The sequence below is a fragment of the Syngnathus scovelli genome, chromosome 1 (assembly GCF_024217435.2).
Source record: "Syngnathus scovelli strain Florida chromosome 1, RoL_Ssco_1.2, whole genome shotgun sequence".
Lineage (NCBI taxonomy): Eukaryota > Metazoa > Chordata > Actinopteri > Syngnathiformes > Syngnathidae > Syngnathus > Syngnathus scovelli.
This window is the reverse complement of record NC_090847.1, coordinates 12,198,189-12,225,858: the sequence shown is the minus strand read 5'-3', so window position 1 is coordinate 12,225,858 and position 27,670 is coordinate 12,198,189. Positions and strand designations below refer to the sequence as shown.

Sequence of the window (27,670 nt, the reverse complement as noted above, 5' to 3'; positions counted from 1 at the left end):
AGCCTACCTTCTCAGAGGTTGGCAGTGTCTGAGTCCTGGTAAAGGTGTCTCCTCCATTAATACTGATCAGTTCTGCTTCTACAGGTGGAAAGGGTGTGGGGAAAACCACCATGTCACTCTTGAGCGTGTCTGAGCTGAAGCACACGTCGTACTGCTGAGTTGCTTTGGAGTAAGACCAGCTCCCGTCAGGGTGGGTGGTGATCATCGGGGCGCTGTACCTGTCAAAATGTCCGTCCGCCTGTCTGTGGCATTTGAACACCACTAAAGTGACCAGGCTGACCAGGAAGACCAGTGATACGGCCACAATGGCGATGAGCAGGTACAAGTGCAAGTCGGAGAAGCTCTCCTCCTTGATGGGCACGTGTCTGAACTGAGTGTGGTGGATATCAGCTGTTCTTTCAAGCACCACCACATCAAGAGACACAGTTGCTGACATGGAGGCTTCGCCGTTATCACACACCGACACCACCAAGGGGTGACTTTTCAGGTCATTGTCACTCATTCGCCTCTTGGTGCGAATCTCCCCGGTGCTGGTTCCGATCCGGAAGAGGTTGTTGTTGCCTTTGGGTTCAGACAGGTGATAAGAGAGCAGCGCATTGTAGCCAGAGTCTGCATCCACTGCCCTGATCTTGGCCACAAAGTATCCCGCCTCAGCAGAGTAGGGGATGCTCTCGCTGTTTACGGAGCCATGCTCAGAATAGGGAGCCAAAATGGCCGGACTGTTGTCATTCTCATCCAGAATAAAAATATTGACAGTCACGTTGCTGCTGAGCGGAGGAACACCAGAGTCTGTAGCCTGAACTTTAAACTGAAACGTCTTTAATTTCTCATAGTCAAAAGATTGCAAACTGACAATGTCTCCACTCTCTGAGTTAATGTTTATCATTGTAGTTACTGGCACAGCGTGAGTCGTAATGGGCAAAAATGAGTACGTCACATGCCCATTTTGGTCAACGTCATCGTCCAATGCAGTCACTTTATGTATTACTGCTCCTGGTGGACTATTTTCTTTAATGTAAACATTAATGAGGGGCTCTGAGAAGCGAGGTGCATTGTCATTAACATCTGAAATGTGCACATTTATAAAAGTTGTGCTGGACAGAGGTGGGTTGCCTTCATCACTTGCCATAATGCTAATATTATAAACAGATATGCTTTCTCTGTCAAGAGAACCACCAACAACCAAAGAATATGAGTTCTTGTAATTTGACTCAAGTTTGAAAGGCACATCTGTTTCAATTTTACAGTGTACCAAGCCATTTTTACCACTATCTTTGTCTAACACAGAGACAATAGCAATGGCCGTGCCAATCATTGCATCTTCTTTCACTGAGCTCAATAAAGATGTAACTACAATTTCAGGGGCGTTGTCATTGACATCTAAAACTTCTATTAGCAATTTAGCATGAGAAGTTAAGGGAGAAGCCCCTCCATCGCTGGCTCGTATTCGAAGTTCAAATGCATTTGATTGTTCAAAATTAATGTTTTCCCTATTTGTTACTGTTCCTGTTTTTTCATCAATAGAGAACATGTTTGTCTGTTCCTCTCTCCCTCCTGTATTGAAAGAATATAACACCTTTCCATTCTGTCCATCATCTAAATCAGTCGCATTTAATGTTATTATTGATGTGCCAATTTTAATATTTTCATATATGCTAGCTTTGTAGAGACTTTGACTAAATACAGGTGCATTATCATTAATGTCTAGCACATTCACAACAATAGTCATCGTGCCTGATTTTGGTGGTGTTCCTCCATCAATAGCAGTCAATGTGAGCGTAATGACGGCCTGTTTTTCTCGGTCTAAAAGCCTCTGAAGCACTAACTCAGGAGTCACACTTTCTCCTCTTTGTACCTCAAGAGAAAAGTGTTCATTTGGGCTGAGCTTGTATGAATTGACATTATTTTTACCTACATCTGCATCATGAGCTGGATGCAGAGGGAATTTTGATCCTACTGCTGTTGTCTCACTAATGTTCAGCACCTCTTTATGACTAGAAAATACCGGGTAATTGTCATTTACATCTAATATTGTTATTTCAATGCGGTGCAATTTCAATGGATTGTTAATCACAGCTTCTACACTGATTGAACACTTGGCTTGCTTTTTGCACAGTTCCTCTCGATCGATTCTCTCATTCACATAGAGGACGCCGGTCTTTAAATTTACCTCGAAATATTTTCTTCTAGTTCCTGCAACAATCTGAAACATGCGGGACTCCAAATCGTGAATATTAAGGCTCAAATCCTTGGCAATATTTCCGACAACGGTCCCCACGTTCACTTCCTCCGCCACCGAGTAAGAGAGCTGGCCGCTCACGGCTTCCCAGTAACACTCCAGCAACCCGAAGAGCAAATACATCCACAAAGAGCTCCTTCTGCTCGACGCGCGCATCTTTCCCTATGTCCACGTAAGGCATAAAAGTAGAAATGGTGCAAAAACGTAGTAGATACGGATGGAAAATCGAAAGAAATTGAATGAATTCTTCCGTCTATTCACGCCGGGTACATTAGACCCATTCTCTGTCTGAGCTTCTTTGTTCCAATGACGAAATACAGCTCGTATATTTGGGAGGAGCGCCGTCCGCGGATGAAGATGCGTCAATTTCATGGTCCATTGCGTCCTCTAGTGTTTATTTGCCTGAACTACAACTAATATCACACGACTTTGATGCATATTGGCAAAAGTAAGTCCATTATAGAACTACTATATGTATAAAATCTCATTTTAAATATGCAGGGCTAGACTGCAGAATGTGATATGAGGTTTCCATACGTCATATCAATCTGAAGAATATACCCGAATGGAATGATCATAACATAACAAATGATTTAATGGGTTTACAACCCAACAGACATGTCGCTCTGATAAATGTACCTTTTCAAGACAAAAAAAAAACATAGTGAAAGTATCATGCCAAAAGAATACCACATTCCCATTCCTGTCAACCCGAGATATATCAATGATACTGAGTATAGGCAAGATTAAAAATGAGTAACTTTGAATGGATATAGCTTACTCCTGAATTAATTTTTTCATATTTAATTATGGCAAAATGCTAATTCATGAACCCCCATAAAAATGTGCTCAGAACCACGGACAACACATCCCAAAATCCAAGACTGTCAGCAGCTACTGCAAGACAAACGTAAATACGGTCATATTTTCACTTGTATTTCAACAAGTGCAAACTCTGACATGTGACAACACTGATGGATAAAATAAACACCCTCTAATGCTCAACATTACAACATCAGTTCCTCAACATCGCTAGTAGTAACATTTACATTATCATTGATACAAAAAAATAATGTACCGCATACTAGAAGCAAACCACCATACTCCTGTTCCTTGCTTGAAACATTATTTAAAAGAAGCTATGAAATCTAAATCTGAAATTAAGACATGCTTTTTCTAGCAAAACACCAAGATTTCACTTAATGCATATTCCTATTATGGGTGCATTGACAAGTTGCGTTTGAAAAGACCACCATAACCCAAAATAGTTGCCGACATGTATTTGTAGAGTTATTTTCTTTTTTGAGTGAAGAGTAGAGTGACATTATAAAGCAGTCCAAAAAGTACAAAAAAAAAAACGTTTATCCTACCTTTTCAGTGTTAGGAAGAGTTTGAGTCCTGGTAAAGGTGTCCCCTCCATTAATACTAATCAGTTCTGCTTCTACAGGCGGAAAGGGCGTGGGAAAAACCACCATGTCACTCTTGAGCGTGTCTGAGCTGAAGCACACGTCGTACTGCTGAGTCGCTTTGGAGTAAGACCAGCTCCCATCAGGGTGGGTGGTGATCATTGGGGCGCCGTACCTGTCAAAATGTCCCTCCGTCTGTCTGTGGCATTTGAAGGCCACTAAAGTGACCAGACTGAGCAGGAAGACCAGCGACACGGCCACAATGGCGATGAGCAGGTACAAGTGCAAGTCGGAGAAGCTCTCCTCCTTGATGGGCACGTGTCTGAACTGAGTGTGGTGGATGTCAGCCGTGCTTTCAAGCACCACCACGTCTAGAGAGACAGTCGCTGACAGGGGGGCTTCTCCATTATCACACACCGACACCACCAAGGGGTGACTTTTCAGGTCATTGTCACTCATTCGCCTCTTGGTGCGAATCTCCCCGGTGCTGGTTCCGATCCGGAAGAGGTTGTTGTTGCCTTTGGGCTCAGACAGGTGATAGGAGAGCAGCGCGTTGTAGCCAGAGTCTGCATCCACTGCCCTGATCTTGGCCACAAAGTATCCCGCCTCAGCAGAATAGGGGATGCTCTCGCTGTTGACGGAGCCATGCTCAGAATAGGGAGCCAAAATGGCCGGACTGTTGTCATTCTCATCCAGGATAAAAACATTGACAGTTACGTTGCTGCTGAGCGGAGGAACACCAGAGTCTGTGGCCTGAACTTTAAACTGAAACGTCTTTACCTTCTCATAGTCAAAAGACTGCAAACTGACAATGTCTCCACTCTCTGAGTTGATATTTATCATTGTAGTTACTGGCACAGAGTGAGTCGTACTGGGCAAAAATGAGTAAGTCACATGACCATTTTGATCAATGTCATCGTCCAATGCAGTCACTTTATGTATTACTGCCCCTGGTGGACTATTTTCTCTAATGTAAACATTAATGAGGGGCTCTGAGAAGTGAGGTGCGTTGTCATTAACATCTGAAATTTGGACGTTTATAAAACTTGTGCTGGACAGAGGTGGGTTGCCTTCATCACTTGCCATAATGCTGATATTGTAAACAGATGTGCTCTCTCTGTCAAGAGGACCACTAACAACTAAAGAATATGAGTTCTTGTAATTTGACTCAAGTTTGAAAGGCACATCATTTTTTATTTTAGTGAGCACTATACCATTTTTACCATCATCTTTGTCCAACACAGAGACAATCGCAATGGCCGTGCCAATTGTTGCATCTTCTTTCACTGACCTAAATAAAGATGTAACTGAAATTTCAGGGGCGTTGTCATTGACATCCAAAACTTCTATTAGCAATTTAGCATGAGACGTTAAAGGAGAAGCCCCTCCATCACGGGCTCGTATTTGGAGTTCAAATGCATTTGTTTTTTCAAAGTCAACGTTTTCGTTATTTGTTACTGTTCCTGTCTTTTCATCAATAGAGAACACATTAGTTTGTTTCCCTCTTCCTCCTGCATTAAAAGAATAAAATACTAGTCCATTTTGCCCTGCATCTAGATCAGTTGCATTTACTGTTATTATTGATGTGCCGATCTCAATATTCTCACGTACACTAGCTTTGTATAGATTTCGATTAAATACAGGAGCATTGTCATTAATGTCCAAGACATTTACAACAATAGTCATTGTGCCTGATTTCGGTGGTGTTCCTCCATCAATAGCAGTCAATGTGAGGATGATGATGGCCTGTTTTTCTCGGTCTAAAAGCCTCTGAAGCACCAACTCAGGAGTCACACTTTCTCCTCTTTGTACCTCAAGAGAAAAGTGTTCATTTGGGCTGAGCTTGTATGAATTGACATGATTTTTACCTACGTCTGCATCATGAGCTGGATGCTGAGGGAATTTTGATCCAACTGCTGTTGTCTCACTTATGTTAAGAACCTCGACATTATTAGCAAATAATGGATAATTGTCATTTACATCTAATATGGTTATTTCAATGCGATGTAATTTTAACGGATTGTTAATGACAGCTTCTACACTGAGTGAACATTTGGCTTCATCACCACACAGTTCTTCTCGATCTATTCTCTCATTCACATAGAGAAGACCAGTCTTTAAATTTACCTCGAAATATTTCCTCTTAGCTCCTGCAACTATCTGAAACATGCGGGACTCCAAATCGTGAACATTAAGGCTCAAGTCCTTGGCAATATTTCCGACAACGGTCCCCACGTTCACCTCCTCCACCACAGAGTAAGCGAGCTGGCCGCTCACGGCTTCCCAGTAACACTCCAGCAGCACGAAGAGCAAATACATCCGCACAGAGCTCCATCTGTCCAGCGCGCGCATCATTCCATACGTCCACATAAGGCTTAAGGGTAGAAACTGATGGGTGCAAAAATATAAGATTCTCCACACAAAAAAATCCAACAAGCCGTTTTAATTCGTCCGTGAAAAGATCCCAGTCGCATCGCTGTCTTTCACTGTCTGAGCTTCTTTGTTCTAACGACGAATTCATCAAGCACGTTTGGGAGGAGCCCAGCGCCGTGAAGTCAGTGAGCTCTTATGCCACGGTCCACTGTGCCCTCTCGTGAACGTTTTAGTGAACTACAACCAACATCACCCAACGTGAAGACCCAGAATCCAGATAAGTCCATTCAAATGTTTAAGCACGTCATACAAACGGGCAATGTGACCACACGGTCTGTAATATGATTCTCTGTCATAATCGTTGTATCCAGATATAAACTTGAATGTGAGCCAATAAGATAATTCATTTCAACAAAAACAACAACATTTTTTTGTTTTTTTAAATCCCCTACCCCTAAATACATCTGTCATTTAAGTGTGCAATTATCAATTATCAAAGTAACAAAACATAAGTGTCAATAAATTTGAATGGTATTGTTAATTCCCAACTGCGCAATAGAAAATGTCTTCAGGAACCATAGACAGGGAATCACAAAAGACCATAGGCCTCATCACACAAAACTAACTATACATATTATTAAAGGGATACTTTAATACTATCTACTGTATGTAAAAAAAAAAAAAAGTACAAACTCTTGATGATGGAAGATGTCGTCAACTCAGATACCCAAGTCTCTTATACTAATCATCTCAATATCATGTCCTTGTAACACAACATACACTTGAATCTCAAGATAAAGTAAACCACTTCACTCTTTGTCATCATTTGGCACTGCTTCATAAAAGATGATGAACTTCTATGAAACTATTAATAACAAGTCATAAGTGGTATTTGGAGAAACCTGATTCAAATTATTGCATCATTAAAACTATCAGAGATTGTTTTTACTCCCATCACAATTAATATAAATAAAATCCAAAATTTCATCACAAAAATATTCTGTCCTCTAGAATTATTATGTGGATGATGAGGGTAATAATATGTGTTAATTATATAGCACTTTTCTATGTTCTGAAGCTTTAAATTAAAAGAATAATCACCAGAAGCAGTAACACGAGCAAGCATTACAAGATAGGATAGTAGTGATAGCTGTTAAGTTAAAAAATAAACATAATGACAATAATAAAAATAATACAAAAACTACTCTGTGCAATGCGCTACATTTGAACAATTATGAGAACAACATCCCTTCCTGTTGGTGACATATTCAAATGCAAAGTAGGCCTACTCAACATTACATGTACCTTGTTATTGTTCCACAACAAACATGTAAAACAAACTGCTATCAACCCACTTTCCTGCTTTTCTTAACCCAAGACAATGTCACATATGTGTGATGTTCTGACTACAAAGACATCATAGGTGCTGTTCATACTAAACCAGCTTGACTTAAACAGTAAATAATTACAATTTTGGGGGCATAGACTGCAAGAGTACTTTTCAAAAAACAAAATGTTTTATAATAACCAAGCTGTTGGCTATATGCAAATGCATATAACGTCAACATTACACTGGTGAGACAAGGCAACCAAAGAAATGTAGCGCCTACCTTTTCAGTGTTCGGTAAAGTCTGGGTCCTGGAAAAGGTGTCTGCCCCATTAATACTAATCAGTTCTGCTTCTACAGGCGGAAAGGGCGTGGGAAAAACCACCATGTCACTCTTGAGCGTGTCTGAGCTGAAGCACACGTCGTACTGCTGAGTCGCTTTGGAGTAAGACCAGCTCCCGTCAGGGTGGGTGGTGATCATCGGGGCGCTGTACCTGTCGAAATGTCCCTCCGTCTGTCTGTGGCATTTGAAGGCCACTAAAGTGACCAGGCTGAGCAGGAAGACCAGCGACACGGCCACAATGGCGATGAGCAGGTACAAGTGCAAGTCGGAGAAGCTCTCTTCCTTAATGGGCACGTGTCTAAACTGAGTGTGGTGGATGTCAGCTGTGCTTTCAAGCACTACCACGTCAAGAGACACAGTGGCCGATAGGGAGGCTTCTCCGTTATCACACACCGACACCACCAAGGGGTGACTTTTCAGGTCATTGTCACTCATTCGCCTCTTGGTGCGAATCTCCCCGGTGCTGGTTCCGATCCGAAAGAGGTTGTTGTTGCCTTTGGGCTCAGACAGATGATAGGAGAGCAGCGCATTGTATCCAGAGTCTGCATCCACTGCCCTGATCTTGGCCACAAAGTACCCTGCCTCGGCAGAATAGGGGATACTCTCGCTGTTGACGGAGCCATGCTCAGAGTAGGGAGCCAAAATGGAAGGGCTGTTGTCATTCTCATCAAGAATAAAAACGCTTACAGTCACGTTGCTGCTGAGCGGAGGAACACCAGAGTCTGTGGCCTGAACTTTGAACTGAAATGTCTTTATCTTTTCATAGTCAAAAGACTGCAAACTGACTATGTCTCCACTCTCTGAGTTGATATTTATCATTGTCGTTACTGGCACAGAGTGAGTCGTACTGGGCAAAAATGAGTAAGTCACATGACCATTTTGATCAACGTCATCATCCAATGCAGTCACTTTATATATTACTGCCCCTGGTGAAGTATTTTCTCTGATGTAAACATTAATGAGAGGCTCTGAGAAGTGAGGTGCATTGTCATTAACATCTGAGATGCGCACACTTATAAAACTTGTGCTGGACAGAGGTGGAGAACCTTCATTGATCGCAATAATGCTTATATTGTACACAGATTCGGTCTCTCTGTCAAGAGCACCACAAACAACCAAAGAATAATAATTTTTATAGTTCAACTCAAGTTTAAAAGGCACATCATTTTTAATTTTAGTAAGCACTATACCATTTTTACCATCATCTTTGTCCAAGATCGAAACAAGAGCAACAGCGGTGCCAATCGCTGCATCTTCTTTAACTGCGTGCAACAATGATGTAACTGAAATTTCAGGTGCATTGTCATTGACATCTAAAACCTCAATCAATAATTTGGCATGTGAAATCATTGGGAAAGCTGCTCCATCACTGGCTTGTACTCTTATTTCAAATAGATTTTCATCTTCGAAATTTAAATTTTTTATGTTTGTTACAGTGCCAGTTGTTTTTTCAATTGCAAAAAGGTCGTTCTGCTCCCCCCTACCGACTTCACTGAAAGAATAGAAGACTTGTCCATTTTGTCCTGCATCTAAATCCGTCGCATTTAATGTTATTATTGATGTGCCAAGCTCAATGTTTTCACGTACGCTGGCTTTGTAGAGGCTTTGACTAAATACAGGTGCATTATCATTAATGTCCAGTACATTCACAACAATAGTCATTGTGCCTGATTTTGGTGGTGTTCCTCCATCAATAACAGTCAACGTGAGGATGATGATGGCCTGTTTTTCTCGGTCTAACAGCCTCTGAAGCACTAACTCAGGAGTCACACTATCGCCTCTTTGTACCTCAAGAGAAAAGTGTTCGTTTTGGCTGAGCTTGTATGAATTGACATTATTTTCACCTACGTCTGCATCGTGAGCTGGATGCAGTAGGAATTTAGTTCCTGCTGCTGTATTTTCAGTGATATTTATCATCTGTGATTTGCTCGTAAATAATGGATAGTTATCATTTACGTCCAATATAATTATTTCTATACGGTATAATTTTAATGGATTATTAATCACAGCCTCAACAATCAATGAACACTTGGCTTGCTTTTTGCACAGCTCCTCTCGATCTATTCTCTCATTCACATAGAAGACGCCAGTCTTTAGGTTTACCTCAAAGTATTTCCTTTGGGTTCCCGCAACGATCTGAAACATGCGGGACTCCAAATCGTGAACATTTAGTCTCAAGTCCTTGGCAATATTTCCGATAACGGTCCCCACGTTAACCTCCTCCACCACCGAGTAAGTGAGCTGGCCGTTCGCGGCTTCCCAGCAACGCTCCAGCAGCACGAAAAGCAAATATATCCTCAAAGAACTCCATTTGTCCAACGCGCGCATCTTTCCATGCATCCACATGAGGCATAAAGGAATAAATGGTGCAAAAACAGATTTGTGATTCGATAGGAAGAAAAATCCAAACAAAATAAATTATAATGCTTCCGCGGAACGATCCCCGCCTCTTTCACAGTCTGAGCTTCTTTGTTCCAATGATAAAAAATGAAATCCGCACGTACAACTGGGTGGAGCCCCCGCTATGGACCAGGGTGCTCAAATGCCACGGTCCATTGTGTCCTCTAGTGGACAATTTCTTGAACTACAACCAAATTAACAACTACGATCAAACAATAAATCCATTATAAAGTACAACGTCTCTTACAAACAAATGACAATACAAATCACTAACATTTAATAGTACTCTCTTAAACATAAATACCAGCAATACATTTAACAATTTTTTTCCCCAAAACAATCAAATATGCAACGAGCGGCATATCAGCAGCAACACCGGAATGAAAATACAGAACATGTAAATATTTCCTCGCATGTATAATTCTGAAAATACGTCAAGAAAAAAGACATTAACATCAGCACCATGGACAGCGAGAACCGCACCACTGTAAAAACAGTTTCAAAAATGCCAATGAAGCAGTCTTCAAACTATTTCAAATTCTTTGATCATAAAAAGTATAATGTTGGAAAACATTTTTCCCTTCTAGTAGTCAACAGACTACGATTTTAAATACTCAAGTTGCCTATTTACCAAGTAAACATTAACGTCAAATATTCTGTATGTAAATACTTCTTTTGTTTGGATGAAACGTTTTGTGCAATTATGGAGCAAACATACTTTATTCAAACCAGTGAATATTTGGTATTTTGACTACAGTATTGACATTTCAAAAGACAGTTATAAAGCTATGTGAAGAAGTGCACAGCCTACCTTCTCAGTGTTAGGAAGAGTTTGAGTCCTTGTAAAGGTGTCTCCTCCATTAATACTGATCAGCTCCGCCTCTAGAGGCTGAAAGGGTGTGGGAAAAACCACCATGTCACTCTTGAGCGTGTCTGAGCTGAAGCACACGTCGTACTGCTGAGTTGCTTTGGAGTAAGACCAGCTCCCGTCGGGATGGGTGGTGATCATCGGGGCGCCGTACCTGTCGAAATGTCCGTCCGCCTGTCTGTGGCATTTGAAGGCCACTAAAGTGACCAGGCTGACCAGTAAGACCAGCGACACGGCCACAATAGCGATGAGCAGGTACAAGTGCAAGTCGGAGAAGCTCTCCTCCTTGATGGGCACGTGTCTGAACTGAGTGTGGTGGATGTCGGCTGTGCTTTCAAGCACCACCACGTCAAGAGACACAGTCGCTGACAGAGCGGCTTCGCCGTTATCACACACCGACACCACCAAGGGGTGACTTTTCAGGTCATTGTCACTCATTCGCCTCTTGGTGCGAATCTCCCCCGTACTGGTTCCAATCCGAAATAGATTGTTGTTGTTGCCTTTGGGCTCAGACAGGTGATAGGAGAGCAGTGCGTTGTAGCCAGAATCTGCATCCACTGCCCTGATCTTGGCCACAAAGTATCCCGCCTCAGCAGAGTAGGGGATGCTCTCGCTGTTGACGGAGCCATGCTCAGAATAGGGAGCCAAAATGGTTGGACTGTTGTCATTTTCATCCAGAATAAAAACGCTGACAGTCACGTTGCTGCTGAGTGGAAGAACACCAGAGTCTGTAGCCTGAACTTTAAACTGAAAGGTCTTTACCTTCTCATAGTCAAAAGATTGCAAACTGACAATGTCTCCACTCTCTGAATTAATGTTAATCATTGTCGTTATCGGAATCGAGACAGTTTTACTTTGCACAAAGGAGTATGTCACTTTCCCATTTTGATCAATGTCATCATCGACTGCAATCACTCTATGAATGACTGCTCCCGGTGAGCTGTTTTCTTTGATATAAACATTAATGAAGGGTTCTGAGAAGTGAGGAGTGTTGTCATTTATATCAGAAATATGAACATAAACTACACTGGTGCTGGATAGAGGTGGGTTTCCTTCATCACTTGCCATTATGCTAATATTGTAATGAGATATGCTCTCTCTGTCAAGAGGACCACCGACAACCAAAGAATATGAGTTTTTGTAATTTGACTCAAGTTTGAAAGGCACATCTGCATCAATTTTACAGTGCACCAAGCCATTTTTACCACCATCTTTATCTAACACAGAGACAATGGCAATGGCCGTGCCAATGGTTGCATCTTCTTGCACTGAGCTCAATAAAGATGTGACTGCAATTTCAGGGGCGTTGTCATTGACGTCTAAAACTTCTATTAGCAATTTGGCATGAGAAGTTAAGGGAGAAGTCCCTCCATCATTAGCTTGTATTCTGAGTTCAAATGCATTTGTTTGTTCAAAGTCAATGTTTTCCTTATTAGTTACTGTTCCTGTTAGTTCATCAATAGAGAACATATTTGTTTGCTTCTCTCTTCCTCCTGCATTAAAAGAATAGAATACTAGTCCATTTTGCCCGGCATCTAAATCAGTTGCATTTACTGTTATTATTGATGTGCCGATCTCAATATTCTCACGTACACTAGCTTTGTATAGATTTCGATTAAATACAGGAGCATTGTCATTACTGTCCAAGACATTTACAACAATAGTCATTGTGCCTGATTTTGGTGGTGTTCCTCCATCAATAGCAGTCAATGTGAGCGTGATGACGGCCTGTTTTTCTCTGTCTAAAAGCCTCTGAAGCACTAACTCAGGAGTCACACTTTCTCCTCTTTGTACCTCAAGAGAAAAGTGTTCATTTGGGCTGAGCTTGTATGAATTGACAGTATTTTTACCAACATCTGCGTCATGAGCTGGATGCAGAGGGAATTTTGATCCTACTGCTGTTGTCTCACTAATGTTAAGCATCTGTGTGTGACTAGAAAATAATGGATAATTGTCATTTATATCTAATATTGTTATTTCAATGCGATGTAATTTTAACGGATTGTTAATGACAGCTTCTACGCTGAGTGAACATTTGGCTTCATCTCCACACAGTTCTTCTCGATCTATTCTCTCATTCACATAGAGAAGACCAGTCTTTAAATTTACCTCAAAATATTTCCTCTTAGCTCCCGCAACAATTTGAAACATGCGAGACTCCAAATCCTGAACATTCAAGCTTAAATCCTTCGCAATATTCCCCACAACGGTCCCAACATTCACCTCCTCCGCCACCGAGTATGAGAGCTGGCCGCTCACGGCTTCCCAGTAACACTCCAGCAGCATAAAGAACAAGTATATCCGCACAGAGCTCCATCTGTCCAGCGCGCGCATCTTTCCATGCATCCACATGAGGCATAAAAGAATAATTCCGAACAAATGGTGTAAGACTGGACTCGATGTGAAGGGACGATCAAAACAAACTGAACCTAACGATGCCCGGTGCACTTATCTCTTTCACTGTCTGAGCTTCTTTGTTCCAATGACTCAAAACCGCACGTATTTGGGAGGAGCCCCACGCCGCGGACAAGTGTGCGCAATATGCCACGGTCTATTGTGCTCTCTAGTGGATATATTCTTGAACTACAACCAGCGTCACAGCCGGGCAAAGCAGAAAAGGACTGTACACTATGACTAGACAATCTAATTTTATTTTCAGACATGTCAATTCTATTAAGAAATAGTGAAACACAATAAAAATATAGTTGAGTGATTTTACTTCATTTGAACATACATGTACAGTGGCTGCACATAAATAAGAAGTAAATTAAGCAACGGGGAGCAACAAGCTCAGAAGCATGCAGCAAGCAGCCTCAAGATTGGATAGTTGCCACAGCTATTGAGTAAAATAAAAAATCGGAATATAAATTGTATTTAAATAAGAATAAATGCTTTAGAAGCCTCAAATGACAACCGATTCTGATCACTGGGCAACATTTTTTTTTTACTTTTTGAATGTTGTCTTGATTTTTACAAGTGATTTAGGGTAGCTTTGCACTGCTGAATCAGGAAATAACATCCATTTGTCTCCATCAGGTCAGGTTTTTGTGCCAAGTTGATTTGAAAAAATGCCTTGCACACTATGTGTGGTGCCCAGGCTTTATCCTGGTCACCAAGTTTAATTCCTAAATATGCATGGTAAGCACACGTGGCCATATCTCAGAAACTTGACCTGATTGAGCAAAACCAATGTGATTTTTGGATTCAGCTAAATCAGCTGAAAAAACTCAGACAACAAATTTGTTGTTGACCTGTGTTATCAAAGGCTCATGGTTCATCAACATGTACAACATTGTGCAAATAAACCACTTCAGTCTTTTGCCTTATAACTGAGGTAATGTTCCGTCAAGATTCCTGTTTGTTTTGGCTCCCAATAATGTAAGAGGAAACAGGTGCTAACCAGCTTTCTAAGAGGAAACAGGTGCTAACCATCTTGACTTAAAATCAGACCGTTTTTACAATAGTGGGTCTTTTCACTACTTAGAAGTTGCTTTTTAAGAGATCATTCCTTAAATGATTGAGATTTTGGCTACATGGGAATGCATAATACAACAGCGTACCATTAAAGCAACCAGAAAAAAAAACATGTTCATCCTACCTTATCAGTGTTTGGTAAAGTCTGGGTCCTGGTAAAGGTGTCTGCTCCATTAATACTAATCAGTTCTGCTTCTACAGGTGGAAAAGGGGTGGGAAAAACCACCATGTCACTCTTGAGCGTGTCTGAGCTGAAGCACACGTCGTACTGCTGAGTCGCTTTGGAGTAAGACCAGCTCCCGTCGGGGTGGGTGGTGATCATTGGGGCGCCGTACCTGTCGAAATGTCCGTCTGTCTGTCTGTGGCATTTGAAGGCCACTAAAGTGACCAGACTAAGTAGGAAGACCAGCGACACGGCCACAATGGCGATGAGCAGGTACAAGTGCAAGTCGGAGAAGCTCTCTTCCTTGATGGGCACGTGTCTGAACTGAGTGTGATGGATGTCAGCTGTGCTTTCAAGCACCACCACGTCAAGAGACACAGTCGCTGACAGGGAGGTGTCGCCGTTATCACACACCGACACCACCAAGGGATGACTTTTCAGGTCATTGTCACTCATTCGCCTCTTGGTGCGAATCTCCCCCGTACTGGTTCCAATCCGAAATAGATTGTTGTTGTTGCCTTTGGGCTCAGACAGGTGATAGGAGAGCAGTGCGTTGTAGCCAGAGTCTGCATCCACTGCCCTGATCTTGGCCACAAAGTATCCCGCCTCAGCAAAATAGGGGATGCTCTCACTGTTGACGGAGCCATGCTCAGAATAGGGAGCCAAAACGGTCGGACAGTTGTCATTCTCATCCAGGATATAAACATTTACAGTCACGTTGCTGCTGAGCGGAGGAACACCAGAGTCTGTGGCCTGAACTTTGAACTGAAATGTCTTTAATTTCTCATAGTCAAACGACTGCAAACTGACTATATCTCCACTCTCTATGTTGATGTTTATCATCGTAGTTATTGGCACAGAGTGATTACTACTCGGTAAAAATGAGTAAGTCACATGTCCATTTTGATCAATGTCATTATCCAGTGCAGTTACTTTATGTATTGCTGCCCCTGGTGGACTATTTTCTTTGACGTAAACATTAATGATGGACTTTGAGAAATGAGGTGCATTGTCATTAACATCTGAGATCTGAACAAAAACAACACTGGTGCTGGACATGGGCGGAGTTCCCTCATCAGACGCAATAATCGTGACGTTGTAGTGGTCCTTAGTCTCTCTGTCAAGCGGGCCATTTACTGTTAATGAATAATAGTTTTTATAATTTGTGTCCAATTGAAATGGATTCTTATTTGCAATTGCAACTTTGACAAATCCATTCTTTCCTCCATCCTTGTCCAGTACAGACACAAGAGCAATAGCAGTCCCGATCTCAGCATCCTCCTTCACTGTGTTTAGTAGTGACTTCACACTAATCTCAGGAGCATTGTCATTTATGTCCTCTATCTCAACAAGCACTTTACAATGAGTCGACATAGGCGGATGGCCTTTGTCAATTGCCTGTGCATGAATTTCAAAGGCAGAATTTTCTTCATGGTCAATCTTGCCTTTGACAAAAATCACTCCTGTTTGAGGAACAATCTCAAATAAATCTAAAACATGATCCTGTCCTTTCTTTCTTAACGAGTATTGTATCTCACTGTTTAAGCCATCATCTGCGTCTGTTGCATTCAATGTGATCACAGCGGAGCCATTTGGTGCATTTTCTGGGATTTTGATTTTGTATAATGATTTACTGAAAACAGGAGGATTGTCATTGCTATCCAAAACATTAATATTAATTTGTGACGTCCCTGACCTGGATGGGGTGCCTCCGTCGACTGCAGTCAGTGTGAGCAGTATGACAGAGTCACGCTCGCGATCTAATGCTTTCTGCAGCACCAACTCGGCAGACACACTCTCCCCCCCTTTGTGAACGTCTAAAGAAAAATATTCGTTTGCACTGAGTTTGTATGTATTAATGCCGTTCTTTCCAACATCCAAATCCGTTGCCTCAATTAAGCCAAATTTAAGCCCCGGTAATGTACTTTCTGCAATGTCAAGTAACTGGACATCCTCTGTAAATACGGGCGAATTGTCATTTATATCTATTATATTTACTTCCAAGCGATAAAGATTTAAAGGGTTATTGAGCACAGCCTCCACATTTATGGTACATTTTGGAGCCTTTGCGCACAGCTCCTCCCTGTCTATTCTTTCACGGACAAAAAGAACACCAGTCCTTAGATTGGCGTCGAAATATTTTGTTTTAGAATTACTAACAACCTGAAACAAGCGAGATTCTAAAGTCTTCACGTCAAGATTGAGATCCCTGGCAATATTTCCGACGGAAGTCCCTGGGTTTACCTCCTCTGAGACCGAAAAGGAAAGCTGTCCACTGGCCGCTTCACACAAACATTTCAGGAGCAGTATCACACAATATATCCAGATACACGTAGTTTTGCTTAAGAAATACATCCTCGTGTCCATCCAATGAAGGGTACCATCCAATTCAAACGACGTCAAGTGAAACAAAAAAAACAAATACATACATTCCTTGAGAATTTGATTAGAATAAACTGAGGCATCATTTGTTCACCAAAATACACATTTGTATTCCTTCTCCCACCGCGTCTCTTTGTCTCCAACAGCAGCGAGGCATAATCTGCCGATTTTTTTCTTTCCCTGGGAGGAGTCCTATATCGCTGTACACTGAACCGACTCCACAATGCCATGGTCTATAGGGCCTCCGTGTGGCAAAAGAATGTAACTGCAAACAGTTTTATGACTCTTTTACCCATTGCATTAAAAACGTTGCAAGTTTTGTGCAACGATCTGACAACATGAGATGGATCCTGTATATTAAACGCCTTCACAAAATAATTGCCAAGTGATTTTCTTTCTCCAAAAATGAGATATAACAGAACCAAATACTGAATAGGCTATATATACAATGTATCGATAGATAGATAGATAGATAGATAGATAGATAGATAGATAGATAGATAGATAGATAGATAGATAGATAGATAGATAGATAGATAGATAGATAGATAGATAGATAGATAGATAGATAGATAGATAGATAGATAGATAGATAGATAGATAGATAGATAGATAGATAGACGATTTGAGTGAATTTATATGAGCTGACCAGCAACATGAGCTGATGAAGGAAACAAACAAAAAACGGTGCATTGTTTTGGGAATGTGACAATATGTAAATTGTAATTGAGTAACTTTCACAATGCAACAATTTTCATTAAATTAACGCATCGGTCCTTATGTTGTTTGAACCACAACATAATTACAGCCTTACTTCAGCACCAAGGACAGATACGTTCTGACCATTGCCTGCGGAATTGTTCGAAAGAAAAAAGCTTTCAGCTCCACCAATACCATTGACCAGAAAAATAGAAACAGCCCACTTTTATACTATATGTTCTTACCTTCTCAGTAGTCGGTAAAGTCTGAGTCCTGGTGAAGGTGTCTCCTCCATTAATACTGATCAGTTCTGCCTCTACAGGCGGAAAGGGTGTGGGGAAAACCACCATGTCACTCTTGAGCGTGTCTGAGCTGAAGCATACGTCGTACTGCTGAGTCGCTTTGGAGTAAGACCAGCTCCCATCAGGGTGGGTGGTGATCATCGGGGCGCCGTACCTGTCAAAATGTCCATCCGTCTGTCTGTGGCATTTGAAGGCCACTAAAGTGACCAGGCTGACCAGGAAGATCAGCGACACGGCCACAATGGCGATGAGCAGGTACAAGTGCAAGTCGGAGAAGCTCTCCTCCTTGATGGGCACGTGTCTGAACTGAGTGTGGTGGATGTCGGCTGTGCTTTCAAGCACCACCACGTCAAGAGACACAGTCGCTGACAGAGAGGCTTCACCGTTATCACACACTGACACCACCAAAGGGTGACTTTTCAGGTCATTGTCACTCATTCGCCTCTTGGTGCGAATCTCCCCGGTGCTGGTTCCGATCCGAAAGAGGTTGTTGTTGCCTTTGGGCTCAGACAGGTGATAGGAGAGCAGAGCGTTGTAGCCAGAGTCTGCATCCACTGCCCTGATTTTGGCCACAAAATATCCCGCCTCAGCAGAATAGGGGATGCTCTCACTGTTGACGGAGCCATGCTCAGAATAGGGAGCCAAAATGGCCGGTCTGTTGTCATTCTCATCCAGGATAAAAACGTTGACAGTCACGTTGCTGCTGAGCGGAGGAACACCAGAGTCTGTGGCCTGAACTTTAAACTGAAACGTCTTTAACATCTCATAATCAAAAGACTGCAAACTGACAATGTCTCCACTCTCTGAGTTGATGTTAATCATTGTAGTTATCGGCATCGAGACAGTTTTACCTTGCACAAAGGAGTACGTCACTTGCCCATTTTGATCAACGTCATCATCAACTGCAGTCACTCTATGAATGACTGCTCCCGGTGAGCTGTTTTCTTTTATATAAACATTAATAAGGGGTTCGGAGAATCGAGGAATGTTGTCATTTATATCAGAAATATGAACATAAACTACACTGGTGCTGGACATAGGTGAAGGGCCTTCATCAATTGCTATTATTGTAATGTTATAGTTGGACTGAGTCTCTCTGTCAAGCTGACCATTTACAGTTAATGAATAATAGTTTTTATAATTTGTTTCCAATTTAAATGGAGTTCCATTTGCAATGGTAACTTTAACGACACCATTCCTTCCTCCATCCTTGTCCAGTACAGACACAAGAGCAATAGCAGTGCCGAACTCAGCATCCTCCTTGACTGTGTTAAGCAGAGACGTCACAGTAATCTCAGGAGCATTGTCATTTTCGTCCTCCACTTCAACGAGGACCTTACAGTCAGTAGACATTGGAGGGTGGCCTTTGTCAGTGGCCTGAGCGTGAATCTCAAAGGCAGAATTTTCTTCATAGTCTATCTTTCCTTTAACGGAAATCACACCTGTTTTAGGATTAATTTCAAATAAATCCAAAACATGGTCCTGCCCTTTACTCCTCAGTGAATATTCTATTTCACCATTCAGGCCATCATCTGCATCGGCTGCATTTAGTGCGATGACTGTTTTATTTAGTGGTGAGTTCTCTAAAATCCGCGTTTTATACAGAGAACTGCTAAACAAAGGGGCATTGTCGTTGTTGTCTAAAACATTTATCAAAATTTGACATGTGCCAGATTTGGGTGGATTTCCGCCATCCAACGCAGTCACTGTAAGTGTAATAGAACGTTGTTTCTCCCGGTCTAAAGGCTTCTGGAGCACAAGCTTAGAAACCACACCTTCCCCTTTATGGGACTCAAGAGAAAAATAATCATTAGGACTAATCTTGTAGGCAGTCACGCTGTTTTTCCCGACGTCGTGATCTGATGCCCCGATGAAACCAAATGTCCCTCCGGGTAAAGTATTCTCAGCAATGTTAAGTGTCTGCAGCTTCTCGATAAAATAAGGTGCATTATCATTAATGTCGGCTATATTTATTTCTAGTCGTTGCAGCTTTAAAGGTTTGTTCATAACCGCCTCAACATTGACGGTGCATGCTGCAGCCTGAGCACAGAGTTCCTCTCTATCTATTCTCTCACTCACATAAAGAAAGCCAGTCTTTACATTCACGTCGAAATATTTCCTTTTTGATCCACTCACGATTTGAAACATACGCTCCTCCAAGTCGTGCACATTTAAGTTTAAATCCTTGGCCACATTTCCAACAAAGGTCCCCACCTTTACCTCCTCCAAAACAGTGTAAGAGAGCTGTCCATATGCTGCCGTGCAACAACAATCCAACAGAACAAAGGCCAAATAAATCCTCAATGAGCTGCGTGTCCTCCTCATCAACATATTTGTATCTGCAGTGAATCGTTCAAAAACGTAGCTTCCTCCACACCCCTGCGATGATTCTTCATGGAAGTAAGATAAGAGGATTGAATTTTAAAAGACAACGAGAGACGCGCTCCTCCATTTGCTCTTCCACCTCACGGTTCTATGACAAAGCCTAAAAACGCTCGAATCTCTGTCATTTGGGAGGAGTCCGAGGGCGTTAAACATGTACTGGTCTCGACTGCTCTCGTGTGGCCATTTGAATTAACTGCAAGAGCTGCAAGGACGACCAAATATGGGTGAACCTCATTTCAAAGTTCACATAGTTGCACGTCACCAATTATCTCAACCAGTCTGTTTCTTCTTTTTTTTTTCAAAGATAAAAATTAGGAAAAACACCCAAAACCAACTAGACATATAATTATACCGTATAGGCTGCTGTTTTAAGAAAATGTCTGAAAAAATATAGACTACTTAGGAAGTTTAAGCAGGAACTATGGCAGGGTTCGCCAAGTCCTGTCCTCTAGGGCGCCAATCGAGCCTGTTTTAGATGGATCCCCACTGCAACAGGCCGGATTCAAATCATCAGGATCATTGTCAGGCGAGCTGATCATTTGAATTAAGTGTGTTGAAGTAGGGCTGCACCTAAAACAGGCTGGATTGGCACCCTTGAGGGCCAGACTTTGTGACCCCTTAACTACGGGCTTATTTTTGTTTTGGTCAATGCAACACAGACACGTCAGGACCATGGACAGGTACGTGCGTGCATGTACGTGCTTGGGAACTAGGAACAAGGTAACTGCTCCATTAGCAATATGATTGCACCTTTACCCAGTGTTTACCAAGCTTTTGATGAGACAAGGCACCCCTCCCACACACACACACACACACAAACACACACAACCTCAGCAAACAAAACTATGTGTGAATATCAGTTTCAGTTCTGTTTAAATTTCAAAGGTTAGATGTTGTATACTTGTTGTCAAACGCTTATCTAAAAACACTGTGTACAGCTGTTTCTCATACCCTTTTGAAGATGGACGTAGAATGTCCAAAATGGAGGCAAGCAGGCAGAGGGAAAGAGGCAATGGCAGGTAGGCAAGAGTGTAGGTCAGGCAAGGGGGGAGGGGGAATGGCAGGCAGGCAGGCAGGCAAGCAGGTGGCACACAGGTGCAAATCCAAATTGTTTGTAATCCAACTAAGGTTTCAAAATAAGAAGTAAACTAAAGTTTGTTTTCTAAGTTCAAAGTTTTCAAGTCCCAGGAAAATACAAGCTTGGAACAGGCTTGAAGTAGTTTGAAGCGGCCTTTGAGCGGTAAAAACCTATATCACTACTATCTTCTTTCTTTGTCTAACTGAGACCGACTACCAAGTGGGAGCAGCCAGCTTTACCTGATCAGGTGACTGGTCAGGTGACTAACCAGGTGACCAAAGGCTTTGTCAAATGTCAAATAAAAGTCCATGGCTCAAGGCCAGCAAATCTTAAACAAAATTAAGAATTTAAGCCAAGGAAACTAAATTGTCTCCAACACTATGTAAATGAAAAATGTATTTTGTTTCAATTCCTTGCAAACTTAATTAATATATTTTTCTTACCTTCTCAGTGGGTAAAGTCTGAGTCCTGGTAAAAGTGTCTCCTCCATTAATACTGATCAGTTCTGCTTCTACAGGCGGAAAAGGAGTGGGAAAAACCACCATGTCACTCTTGAGTGTGTCTGAGCTGAAGCACACGTCGTACTGCTGAGTCGCTTTGGAGTAAGACCAGCTCCCGTCGGGGTGGGTGGTGATCATCGGGGCGCCGTACCTGTCGAAATGTCCGTCCGTCTGTCTGTGGCATTTGAAGGCCACTAAAGTAACCAGGCTGAGCAGAAAGACCAGCGACACAGCCACAATGGCGATGAGCAAGTACAAGTGCAAGTCGGAGAAGCTCTCTTCCTTGATGGGCACGTGTCTGAATTGAGTGTGGTGGATGTCAGCTGTGCTTTCAAGAACCACCACGTCAAGAGACACAGTCGCTGACAGGGAGGCTTCTCCATTATCACACACCGACACCACCAAGGGGTGACTTTTCAGGTCATTGTCACTCATTCGCCTCTTGGTGCGAATCTCCCCGGTGCTGGTTCCAATCCGGAAGAGGTTGTTGTTGCCTTTGGGCTCAGACAGGTGATAGGAGAGCAGCGCGTTGTAGCCAGAGTCTGCATCCACTGCCCTGATCTTGGCCACAAAGTATCCCGCCTCAGCAGAATAAGGGATGCTCTCGCTGTTGACGGAGCCATGCTCAGAATAGGGAGGCAAAATGGCCGGACTGTTGTCATTCTCATCCAGGATAAAAATGTTGACAGTCACATTGCTGCTGAGTGGAGGAACACCAGAGTCTGTGGCCTGAACTTTAAACTGAAACATCTTTAACTTCTCATAGTCAAAAGATTGCAAACTCACTATATCTCCACTCTCTGTGTTGATGTTAATGATTGTAGTTATCGGCATGGAGTCAGTATTACTTTTCACAAATGAATATGTCACTATCCTATTTTCATTAGCGTCATGATCAATTGCAGTCACTCTATGAATGACTGCTCCCGGTTGACTATTTTCTTTGATGTAAACATTAATGAGGGGTTCTGAGAAGTGAGGCGCGTTGTCATTTACGTCCGATATGTGAACATGAACGACACTAGTGCTGGATAGAGGTGGACGACCGTTATCTTTGGCAACTATGGTGATGTTGTAGTGCGGTGCACTCTCTCTGTCTAACGGCTCATCAACTAAGAGAGAATAATAGTTTTTGTAATTTTCTTCTAGTTTAAATGGAACTTTATTTTGAATATGTACTGTAACATGACCGTTCTCACCACCATCTTTATCAAAAAGCGACACCAGTGCGACTGCGGTGCCTACAATGGCGTCTTCTGGCACGCCGTTGAGCAGTGACGTCACTGTGACCTCAGGAGCGTTGTCATTGACATCCAAAACCTCAACCAGCACTTTGCAATGAGCAGACATGGGAGGGTTTCCTTTATCAGTGGCCTCCACCCTTATCTCGTATGCTTTTTTTCCCTCATAGTCAATATGACCTTTCACCTTAATTAAACCAGTTTGATTTTCAATTTCAAACACATCCAATACGTGATCTTGATCTTTGCTTCTTAATGAATACACAATTTCACTGTTTAAACCCTCATCAGCATCTGTGGCGTTCAATGTAATGATTCCAGTGCCTAATGGTGAATTTTCTCTTAGTGTTGTCTTATACAGAGATTTACTAAATGTCGGGATGTTGTCATTGTTGTCCAAAACATTAACTATAATTTGAGAGGTGCCTGATCTTGGTGGGCTTCCTCCATCTACAGCAGTCAGCGTCATGGTAATGAGAGGCTGCTTCTCTCGATCCAAACCTTTCTTCAGAACCAGCTCAGCAGACACGCCGCCGCCCGCCTTATGCACTGCCAATGAAAAATGCTCATTTGGACTTAATCTATACGTGCTGATGCTGTCTTTACCAACATCCGCATCACTGGCTTCAGACAATGCAAATTTAACCCCTGGCAATGTGCTCTCTGCGATGTATAAATTTTGCATTTTGGTAGTGAACAAAGGAGCGTTATCGTTAACATCTAAAATGTCTATATCAATGCGATACAGTTTTAAAGGGTTGTTTATGACAGCCTCCACACTGATGGAGCATTTCACCTCCTCTGTGCAGAGCTCCTCTCTGTCTATTCTCTCATTTACATAAAGCGTGCCAGACTTTAGGTTTACCTCAAGGAATTTCCTCTTAGTGGTAGCAACAATTTGAAACGAACGAAATTCTAGGTCCTGTACGTTTAAATTTAAATCCTTGGCGATGTTTCCAATGACAGTGCCGGGGTTTAACTCCTCCGAGATGGAATAAGAAAGCTGTCCAGATGCTGTTTCCCAGTAACACTCCAGTAGAAGAAACCCCAAATAGATCCCCAAATAGCTCCATCTGGAAGGCATGTTTATGTCCAATAAGAGCAAAGCATGAATTAAAAAAAAAATCCTTATTTGAGTGTGAGCCCTGTGTTTGTTCCTCCGTCCTCTGCCTCTTTATAACAAAGACTGAATGGATCTCTCAGGCATCTGAAAGCGGGAGGGGCTTCAATGCATAGAAGAGCGGCTCTTCCTCTGATGGATAAAGAGCGACGCTTGGTGGTGAAAGTGGTTATGCGCAGGGGCGAGTGAACCCATCCTGCTGCTCTCATACGTACCAGTAATAATAATAATCATCCATCCGTCAATAATAATAATAATAATAATAATAATAATAATAATAATAATAATAATAATAATAATAATAATAATAATAATACCAAGCATAGGGAACTAATCATCTTCACTGAGAAAGACAAACATTGAATATTTTTCCTGACCCTCAAAACAGAAAGTACTATTAAACAACACCCTTCTTTTTCCATAACAGTGTTGAAATATATATTTTCTCCTCACTGGCACCTCGTTAATCTTGACGGTAATTAATTAGATGGATTGATTGAACACATGAGACGATTCCCCCCGGTGCTGTAGTGTGTTTTGGTGCTCCTCCACAATTTGCCATCAATTTGTATGAGCGTCCCCTGTTTGCTAATCCCAGGATTAATCCTCGGCTTCATAAACTCCCGTCCTATTTTCCCCCATGTGGAAAACATGATTTTATTTGGACAATATATTAATAATCATCACACACGGATCCACAATCATCTCTCAGGAATATGCATTATTTATAATACCTCACTATGCAGAGTTTATAGATGACAACAGTCTAAGCATGGTCAAGTGAGGTGTCTTTTATTAGCAGCACATTGTGTGTGTATGTATCTATAAAAAAGACCTTTCCCATCACTTGATGGTGATTCACATATTACAGTGAGGATTATCAAAACCAGTCTAGAATCCTGGATTATCTTCCTCATAAAATCTACATCACACATACTAATATTACTCAGCACAGTAAAGCCAGAATTTATCTTTTAAAAGCACATTGCTTATCACAGTTCTGCCCAGCAACCTGCTGACCTCTTAACCTTATTTGCTGTTGATTTTAGTTCAAAGCTCTTCCGCTTTCCAAGAAATTATAAGGCATGCCATAGTTGTTTTTACACTTTGAATTCATGTAGGCTCTGGCTGTCATATTAAATCCAGCTGCAGAAACTAAAATTATAACCCACCTGCTTTGTTAATTTGACAGTAAACATTAATCTAAGTATATTTCTTGATGAAGTAAAACTGCCTTAGAAATTACTGTAAAATGTATATGAACAAATAAAGGTTAAAAATATACTCAAAATTCCTTTATTGAATATCTTTTTTGTATTTAAATGAAGGTGAGTATTCAGTTTACAGGAAGAGAAAAGAGTTAAAGGTGGCAGGACAAGGGCAGGGGGAGTGTGTTGTATTTTTAGTGTGCTCGCTTTATTATTAAAGAGTTAGCACCACATATAGTAGCTGTGTTATGTGTGCGCGCTTGTGACAAGCACGTTAAAGGGTGCACACTCTCAGTGAGCGGTGGAGTGGGGGTGCCATCTTAACCACATGCTCCAAGGCGAGCCAGCACTCCCCCTCCTCACTCTCTTCTCTCCCTTTTATGTTTCCATAGCAACACCATCCCCGGCATACACGATGCATGTGTGCACACAGACACACACATTGAGAGCGCAAGCCCATGGGTGTATTTTACTAAATACGTACACTGGAGTTTTTGACCCACTTCTGAATATTCATCAACTCACATTGATGGATTTTGCCCTCACTGAATGAATCAAAGCACATCAGGCTTTGAGCGCATACACAAATGTACACCAAAGCAAACAATGCGTACTCTGGAATGAACGAGTCTGTCAACAGTTGCATCTGGGTTGCTCATGCATTGCTAATGTCGTACTGCTCGAGCAGATTCATTATGACACTTCCACTGCAGCACCTTCTTCTCCTTTCCGACCTCCCCATCACATTGAAGAGATCCTGACCTTTTCAATCACCCCCTGCACAGCCCACAGTGCCCTTGCTGGCCCAAGGCTCTGGACACCACCCCCACTCCTCCCTATGAGCTGCACACTTGCTTTTCATGTGATGCAACACATAGCATGAGCAGCCTGTCTGCAGAACATCTCATCCTAGATATATGTTATTTTAATATTTAGCTGTGATGTGCCTGAAAAGACTTCAGTGTGCATTCATGAGACAAGAAAAACATACAGCAGAGGCTAAAATATTTACATTGTGAATCATAGGGTGTGATGAAGGGTGACATAGCAAGGAAAATAAAAATGTGAATTGGGGGAAGAAAAAGAATAGCCTTTGGATCATTGAGAATCAATGTGCGTGTGTGTGTGAGTGTATGTGTGCGTGTGTGTGGAGAGGTGGGTTATACAATATTTAACATTCTTTTTTTAGTTGATGACGTCGCAGACACGCTTGCAAGACAGCTCGACTCTCTGCACATAAAAAGCTACACATACTAAAGTACAATATGATGAATAGCTGAAAATAATCCACCTTAATCATTTATTTTCCAATTTCAATCTGCTCTCCCTCCATTGGTTGGAAAAATAGGACAGGGGAGCATCCAGCAAGAACATGAGCCAGGACATGGCAATATGGAGCATGCTCATGCACATGCGCACACACACGCACATGCCACTGAAATAGACTCCCAAACACATTGTTCACTCATTTGGAAAGCAATGGACAATTTCCCCAAATTACTTAATTAGCTACTCTACTGTAAAAACAACGGGCAGGCTATTGTTGATAGGGATGTGTTCCTGACAGCATGTCTCATGAGAGGAGTATTTAAAAATAACTCTTTCTCTCACTTTGTAGTTTTGCTTGCTCCGTGTCAAAGACAATTGTGTATTAATGTGATGCTTTGGCAAAAATACAAGTGCTGACAAAATATAAAGTTGTGAATGTGGCTTGAGTGTGTGTGAAAGATAATGTATATTCAGACATGTGAAGTGTGCAGGGGATGCTTTAATTTAGTGCCTTTCATCAAAGTTCCAAACTAGCAAACACATTTTGACCACAGTATTACACATATGGATTCACTTTACAACAACAGACACATTTTTCAGTTTTGCTCATAAAAACAGACATACAATCTAAACTGTCGAGGGGGAAAAAAACACCATCCAATTGGTTTGGTCAAAGCGATGGAGCAGCCCTGGACTTTGCTGATTGGTTCATTGCACGTAGCGACAAAGGCGGCGTCCGATAGCTCTGTTTCCACTGGGAGCAACCATAATTGATTCATTCACTCCTCTCCTGTTACCATAGCGACACAGATGCAAGCCTCCTTTAGCACCACTCCCTACTTCCTGCCCCTCCTTTGGACCTTTCTTTGTGAGGAAACAGGGAAAGAATTGAC

General features: G+C 41.9%; 1 protein-coding gene across 21 annotated transcripts in view; it reads right to left on the bottom strand.

Moving 5' to 3' along the window:
• The window catches only part of LOC125985658 (protocadherin alpha-C2), a 150,099-nt gene that overhangs the window by 49,660 nt on the left and 72,769 nt on the right, over positions 1-27,670 (bottom strand). The window contains exon 1 of one of the 21 annotated variants that reach the window (XM_049748867.2): positions 17,920-21,841. The exons of 15 other annotated variants lie outside the window; for them this stretch is intronic. In XM_049748867.2, coding sequence (XP_049604824.1) covers positions 17,920-20,307 — 2,388 coding nt within the window. In that variant the 5' untranslated portion in view covers positions 20,308-21,841. Of the gene's footprint in view, positions 1-7; positions 3,555-3,609; positions 7,126-7,628; positions 10,760-10,899; positions 14,134-14,554; positions 17,847-17,919; positions 21,842-27,670 lie in introns of those variants that run through there. 5 more of the 21 variants (XM_049748641.2, XM_049748679.2, XM_049748779.2 and 2 more) reach the window with 5 other exon arrangements.